This window comes from Mus pahari, chromosome 14 (genome assembly GCF_900095145.1).
Source record: "Mus pahari chromosome 14, PAHARI_EIJ_v1.1, whole genome shotgun sequence".
NCBI lineage: Eukaryota > Metazoa > Chordata > Mammalia > Rodentia > Muridae > Mus > Mus pahari.
The window spans coordinates 15,243,273-15,251,077 of record NC_034603.1 but is presented as its reverse complement, the minus strand read 5'-3'; the positions used below and the strand labels follow the sequence as shown (position 1 = coordinate 15,251,077).

General features: G+C 42.3%; 1 protein-coding gene across 5 annotated transcripts in view; it reads right to left on the bottom strand.

Moving 5' to 3' along the window:
• Positions 1-5,159: 5,159 nt before the first annotated feature.
• Positions 5,160-7,805, bottom strand: part of LOC110332301 (hepatitis A virus cellular receptor 1 homolog) — a 68,358-nt gene continuing 65,712 nt past the window's right edge. For 3 of the 5 annotated variants that reach the window (XM_021213446.2, XM_021213451.2, XM_029546326.1), the window contains one exon: positions 5,434-6,217. In XM_021213446.2, the coding sequence (XP_021069105.1) occupies positions 6,115-6,217 (103 nt within the window). In that variant the 3' untranslated portion in view covers positions 5,434-6,114. Of the gene's footprint in view, positions 6,218-7,805 lie in introns of all 5 variants that reach the window. The other 2 variants (XM_021213449.1, XM_021213450.1) reach the window with 1 other exon arrangement.

Sequence of the window (7,805 nt, the reverse complement as noted above, 5' to 3'; positions counted from 1 at the left end):
CATCACTGGGAAGAGAGGCCCCTTGGTCTTGTAAACTTTATATAACCCAGCACAGGGGAAGGCCAGGGCCAAGTAGTGGGAGTGGGTGGGTAGGGGATCAGGGGTGGGGGTGGGGTTCCTAGCCCAGGCATCAAGCTAGGATGAACAAAGGACTGCCAACTGCCCTACTCTTGACTGATACAAGAACACCACCACCAATGAGGTGCCTCTTTGCCCAACTACATTCTTGATAATATCTTTTGACACAAAAAGGCTCACATTTTGATAATGTCTAATTATTATCTCAATTGTTCGTGTTTCTAGTATTATAGTTAAGAATGATTTCCCAACACAAGTTTTGAAACTCATATTTATGTTTGATCTTACTTAAAAATCTAAACACTTCTTTGCATGGCAAATAGAAAATAAAGATCAAGAGAAAGCTGTAAAAAATGTCGTGCAAATATCAATCAGTGGTGGCACAAAATAAATGTGACTTTTCGTTCTTAAAAAGCAGGAGTCTATGAGGGCTGGAAGGACTCTCAATATGGATATTATATGAACCTGCAGAAGTTCTAAATTCCCAGGCTTTACAACAATGAACAATAGATGCCTCCAGGAGCTGTTCCACTCACAGCTTCAGGCTCAGAGACACAACCCCCAGTCATACTGATAGCTGATGAGGTCTGTCCTGACTCTGAAGGCAAGGCTAGGGTCTCTCCCCTACATCCTTGGCCCTTCCACAGCTGTCACTCTGGGCCTTCCCTCAGTGTAGACTGGAAGGTTCAACCCAGGCTTTGTTTCCAAATGGCTTCTATGTGAGGCCTTTGAGTTATAAATGGGGAAATGGGATTCTTCCCTCCTGCTGACCAATCAGCCAGAGAAATCAGCTCAATCAAAACCCACAGCTGGGCTCAGGGCTTGTGAGGGCTGTGGACCTGTCCCGTGGGAGGACTGCGAATCTCTGCTCCTGCTCACCTGTGGAAGCTGTTTCTCCTCCCTCTGCTTCCTGGGAAACTGCAGGGATGAGACCCAGGCTTCTGCTCACTTCTCTGCATCTCAGGTCCCTCTCTTCCCCCTTTCAGGGACCCTTTCATCCCCTGCTGCACTTCTGAAGCTCTGTGATTCTTCCCTGGGAAACAGCCTGTTTTTTTTCTTATTCACAAAGAGGCAGTCTCTGATTTGCCATCTCACCTGGAAGTCCCTCCAGCCAGCATGATCTATGGAGTGAGTTCCTAGACAGTCAGGACTAAACAGAAAAAAAGGTGTCTTAAAAAATAAGGAGGAAGAGAAGGAAAAGAAGTAAAAAGGAGGAGTAGGAAGAGCAAATACAGAGCTACAAAGATGTTAGGATGATAGGGGTTTAAGAGGAGGTAATCGCTGGATGGAACACACTATTTCCTGGCCTGTCACACACTATTCTCCATGAAGCAATAGTAGGGTATACTTGTCATAATACATTTGTCAAAACTCAAAATACAGAACAGCAAGAGAATGAGACTCTGGTCTTCAGTCGACAATTGTGCCAACATTGGTTCATCAGTCTTGACATCTGTGTCTGCTTGTGGACGTTGTACATCGTGGTGCGGAGCCTAGTGCGCACCACGATGTACAACGTCCACAAGCCTCCTCCTCCTCCTCCTCCACTTCTCTCCCATTCTCTCCCTTGTTCTATCTCTCCCTCTTGGTTTCTCTCATTGTCTTTCTCAATCAGAATGTGTGTATGCCTCCGTGTATATTGAATGTTTATATTGAATGTGGAAGGTGATTTTGTACAAAAATTTCTGTACTTTCCACTTCATTTTGGTGTGAGCATAAAACTATTCTATAAAAACAAAATCTGCTAAAAATATGACTGGGTCATCATCAAAGTATTTTTAGGCTCCTGCAGGTGCAAAAACTGGTGAAGACAGCCCGCCCATATCAGCATTCTGCAGTGCAGAGCAGGAGTCACCTTTGAGCATCTCCCATAGCAGTGGGGATATTCTTTTTTGTTTTTTAAAAAAGGGTTTTGGGATGAAATATTGAGTCCTCAGAAGGTCCAGGGACAGAGTCAGCTAACAGCTGTGTACCAGCTTCCTAGGGAGCCTCACAGATGCATGGGAGCACTCAGACTTCTTATTCCCAACACTACCTCCTGGAAGCCAGACCTGGGGCAGACCTGCTCTCCCTGACCTCACACCCTGACCATAACTTGGTTGTACACCTTCCCTCACCCATTGTTGTTATTGTCCTACTCCATTTTGTGCATTTTATGTTCATCCAGAGGACTTATTCAGACATCATGAAGGCATTCTGTCCTCCATCCTCTTTTCAGCCTCCCAAGGTCAGTGGTTTTTAGTCTGAGCCACACACATAAATCATCCAGAGAAATTGAACATTCTGGACACCAGCAGCAATGAGTGGGCCCGTGGACAGTTTTCAGATCTCCAGATGACTCAGCTGAGAGGCCAAATTGAAAACTACAGGTCATGATGAGCCCTTGACATTCCCCCCAACTTCAACACTCTCCTCCAGCTAATCACAAAGACAAAATAAGATGACCATATAAAAGAGAGTCATATGGATAAACGCATTAAAAAGTTAAACTTCAATAGCATATTTAAAATCAAGTTGTAGACCATCATAACTCCTGTAACATCACCATACCAAAGTCAGAAGTTTGGTCTCAGCTCCTGTTCGACTCAGAGTACATAGGAGGAAGCTTCCAATCCCGTTTGCCTGCTTCAGGATCCTTCTTAGGCGTAGATGACCACAGACTCTGTCAATTTCCCTTTCCCCTACCTTCCTGTATGAAAACCTATTATAATCTCTTAAAAAAGAAACTATGCAAATAATCTATCTTTCCCCTACTGCTCCATTATCTACAGCAAGTCAACTAACTTAGAAACAGGCTGCTAAAGCAAATTCCTNTATTCTAAAACAATGTGNACTATGTAGCAGATNTATCTTTANTATANTAAAATNTTATGTTTTCTAAAAGGGGAACTCCTCTAAACAGATATGTTTCTAGGTACTTTGTTGTGATGGCTATTCCCATTTGTTGATTTGACTATATCTGGAATGAGCTACAATTCAGAAATAGGGTGTACAGTTTCAGTGGTTGCCCTCACACTTGTCATCAACCCCCATGAGACTCTGCTCACCATATCCAGTCCCAGTCCTCCACATACTCCCCCTCCCTTGATGGCAGCCAGATGCTTTAGTCCTAGAAACACAGCTTCCTGCAGTCCAGGGGCCTCTATATGTATTTGATGCATTTCAGGAGACATTCCCATTGCTACACATGCCTTTGGATTCATCTGGAATATCACTCTTTCCTAGGGACAGGCTATGTTCCCTCTGACAGAGAGATTCTCTACAGCATTGTCACTCAGCAGACCTTCCCAGCAGCCATAAACTACAGGGTGTGGCTGGTTCACAGTGGGCAGACTAGAAATTCTTCTAAGGTCTCAATCCATCCTCCATGCCAGTTTCCTAGTTCCACGTGTCATGTGTCAAGTCCCATCACGACATCCTCTCTTTTATTAGAAATAATCAGCAGACTAATGGCCCAAAATGATGTCCTTTTAATCACCTCCTAACATGCAGCTTCTCAGGAGATCATAGTTCAGCAATGGATTCAGCCCTGTCCCCATCCCTGAGACAGGCACTTAGCACCTGCTTAAATCATCACAAATTTTAACCCAATTTGCCCATGTCCTATAACCTGCACATAGTAAAGTGAAGATTTCTGGTCCAAATGAACTAGTGAACTTACAAAAAATAAATGGCAAGTCAGTTTTAGGCATCCCAGCTCTTGGGATCCAGAGGCAATAGGCAAAAACATGAAGGCAAGCCTGGTCTACAGAGAAAGGTCAAGGCAACCTAGGGCTACACTGTGAGACCCTATCTAAGAAAACAAAAAGTATAATTATTAAGTATTTTACTATTCCACTGCCTTTTGTAGTTAACAGATTAAATGATGTCTTGAAAGCTCAAGATTCAAAAAAAATTCAATGAAATCAAGAAGAATGATGTGTCTATGGAAATATTAACAAAATTTATCTAGGATCTTTCTATCAATCATCTCAATGGATGATTTTTTTTCAAGACTCTAACCAAATTACAAACACTACCTGTATCAGAAGGAAACAAGGTTATTTTAAAAAAACAGATCAGATAACATATAAAAATAGATTTGTGGTTGTAATAACATAAAAATTATTGACTCAGCTCCAACTCAACATTGGCTACTGCTAGTATATCTGTTAGAATGGGGACTTGCGTTCTGGAACGTTTTCCGCTGCTGAAAGACTCCTCACAAATAATNTTTCATTGCAATGGCCACTATCTGCCAAGGTGAGGGTGGAAATGATGACAGCAAACAGATGGGAAACAGACATAGAGAGGTTACCTCATCGTTACTACTGACAGTGTTGGAGCCCAATGGAAGACATGTTTTCCACTGAGTCTCACGTACTTTGTTTCACAGACTATCACTGGTCATCGTCTTCTTGAGTCCAAGCAGGNTTTGGAAATGCTAGGTGGGACAGCCAGACAGATTCTCAGACCCTTTCACATCTATCCCACATCTCCAGGAAGCCTGAAGAACAGAGNAGGCATCAAAACCTCAGAGCCCTGCAGCCACCTGGCAAGAGAGAGAAAGGAGGCAGGAAAGAGAGTGTGGGAGAGGGTGGCCCCATCTAGTGGCCTCATCAAGGTAGAACTCAGGCTGATCTTAATCTGTAGAAAAATGTACAAACCAGGGATGTCATTGCTAAAGCCTTGCTTTGATGTAGAATTGCTACAAATTAAGAAACAGAAGTCACTGTAGTTTAAACACGATACACTTTTAGAGCAGAAAAAAACACGATACACTTTTAGAGCAGATGAGGGAAGCTCCATTAGGCAAACCCAGAATGCAACTTTCCATGGTCTGACTTTACAAAGCCAAACCAAACACACCCAACAAACAAATAAACAAACAAACAAAACCAAATCGTACACATACGCATTCCCTAGAGCTCTATAGAGCAGCACTGCAAATGTGGACCAAGAGCCACCACCCTGCTCTCCTTGGCTACCATGGGCTGAATGTCTCTGACCTGCTGCCAGGGACCACTCAGACTGAAATAGATATTAACACATTCTAGCCAATCTGCTCTTTTCAACAATCAAATTGCAACAGTCTTTGTTATTTCTTAGCAAAATAAAATATTTTATTGATTTTTGACAAACTGCTCCATTGAGGAAGTTGCTATGTCTTTCTGAAATAAATTTTAATATAAGTATGGCTTGACGACAGAAATGTAGGACACTCTATCACACCTGCAAGTCGGACTTCTCTCAGCAGGGAGTCTGTGTCCTGTAGATGTTCCTTCCCCTTTTATGTCTGCACTGTCTCCTCCCAGCATCTAACTCAGCTCAGTAGGTAAGCTTAGGGGCATGAAGACAGGAGTGGGATAGATTAGCACTAATGAACTCAATCCCTTGGTTCATTATTTTCTTCTACTGCTGTCTGCTGGTCCATATTCACCATGATAAACTCACCTGACAAAACACCTATCCTTATCCTGAGATCAATCGCATAATAAATGTGTCATATTTTCGGAGCTATGNGAAAGCATAACCATCTATATTGGTNGCGATAGACTCTCTTTTATTTATCTATGAGGGTAATTAAAACCTCCATGCTCCCATGATTTTACCCATTGGGAAGGGTAGAAGTAACATTTCAGATTACAATAAAATAGATAAAACACAATCAAGTGCTTCTAAATTCAGGAGGCCCCTCCCACCAATTTTTCATTCCTGTTCCTCTCTCAGCAATGGTTTTAGTAACAAAGATAGAATTCTTTATTACTAATGATTACATTGACTAAAGGAAACACAAACTTCTAAAATGTTCATGTTTGCGAGAATCTCTGCAGAGAGCAGAGACACTGAGTAGGTGCTGATACAAAAATTAGAATGATGTTCATCTGGGTTTTGAGTATACACAGTAGAGGGTTACCCTTTCTGCTGCAGCTGGAAGAACCAGCACAGAAAATAACCTTGGAGNTGTAATGGGTGTGACTCTGTGACATCAGTGACAGTCTCTGTAAATCTCAGGCAGAAGTCNCCTCAGAGGNCCACTGGGAATCATTCTGCCCCTCAAGGTCTATCTTCAACAATGTAGATGTTGTCTTCAGCTCGGGGATGCACAACCGCTGCATTCTGCAAAGCTTCAGTCTTAGAGACATGGAAGGCAACCACACTGCAGAGAGAGAGAGAGAGAGAGAGAGAGAGACAGAGAGAGAGATGTTGAAAGAACAAGAGGTCATCTTTAATGTCTGATCTGAGCAGAACATTTATGATTTATACTCAGGACTCCAGGAGCCCCACGCACAAAAACTATAACAGCAAACAGTACCACCCAAGGCCTTGGTATTAAGTCATAGAAAAGTGTGCTTAATAAGTATCAGACTAACTAAGAACTATTTTAAAAGAACAGCTCATATTGGAATCCTTCAAATTACTCATTTAATAGAACATGAAAGTGAAGTGGANTGTCTAAAGAGACAGATAACTACAATCAAACCAAGGTACCCAATCAGGATGTGCATTTTGAGGCTGAGCTAAGCATCGGGCTGTAACCCTTTAGTAAGGGTTAGGAGGGCTTGGTGACCTGATAACTCTGAAGCTCGTGAAAAGGTATAAAGAAAGAACCAGTACCACAATGTTGTCCTCTGACCTCCACAGGTGTCATCACACACACACACACACACACACACACCATGCATGAAACAATACAAGGTTGATTTTTTTTTTTTAAACAAAGGGTTTTGAAATCTGCATCGCATCTACATCCTGTAACATTAAGTATAAAGTAGAAACACATTTAAAACCAAAAAGATATCATTTTTCCTGGGAACTGGTGTCTGTGCCATAATGACAAAGACTACTTGCATGANACACATTTGTTTACATCATGTGAGCAAAAACATCACATATGGAACCGAAGGAAATTAATTTGGGGAGAGGACTGCTAGTGTTGGTGGCTGGCCCATTCTGACAGCTCTGGGAGGTGCTTCACTTGCAGAGCTCATTCACTCTCCCTGTTAATCAGTGTAGGCACGTGAGCTGATATCTGAGAATATGGAACTCCTGGAAGAGCAAATCAGAGAAGACAAGAGACTAGCTTTAACTGTCGGTGATGTTATGACCTAGTGGAGTTTTGTCATCTTTACACAATGGCTATCTCTCCTACTGAAGTGTAGACCCAAAATGAAGGTCTCCAGTCGGTCACATAAGGGACACCTGTGCTGGGAATTATAAGGAAAAGGATCGATCCAACTTCACTCAGCCTGGGACTGTCACCTATGTAGGGAGACATTGTAGGCTCACGACACTCAGGAATCAGTGTGATAGATACAACTGAGGAAGCCCCTGAATGTGTTAACTCGTGCTTAGTGTGGCTTCCTGGGTTTCGTTCTTGTTATTTATTTACTTTTTATATTTTGTTTTATTTATTTATTTATTTATTTATTTATTTATTATATTTTGTTTTACTTATTTATTTATTTATCTATTCCCTTCGTTTTGTCAGTGTCTCTCTAGGTTACCCTGGCTACCCTGTAACTCCCTCTACAGAACAGGGTGGTCTCAAACTCACAGAGACCCACCTGCCTCAACCACCTGAGTGTTGGAATTAGAGGTGTGATTCACCGCACCCGGACTTACTTGTTTATTTTTACACAGGGTGTTTCTAGAACTCTGGGCTGGCCTTAACCTTAGAGATCTCCTGCCTTAGCTTATTGAGTTCTGAGATATTGGGTGTGTGTCACCTCACCCACGTCCTCCCC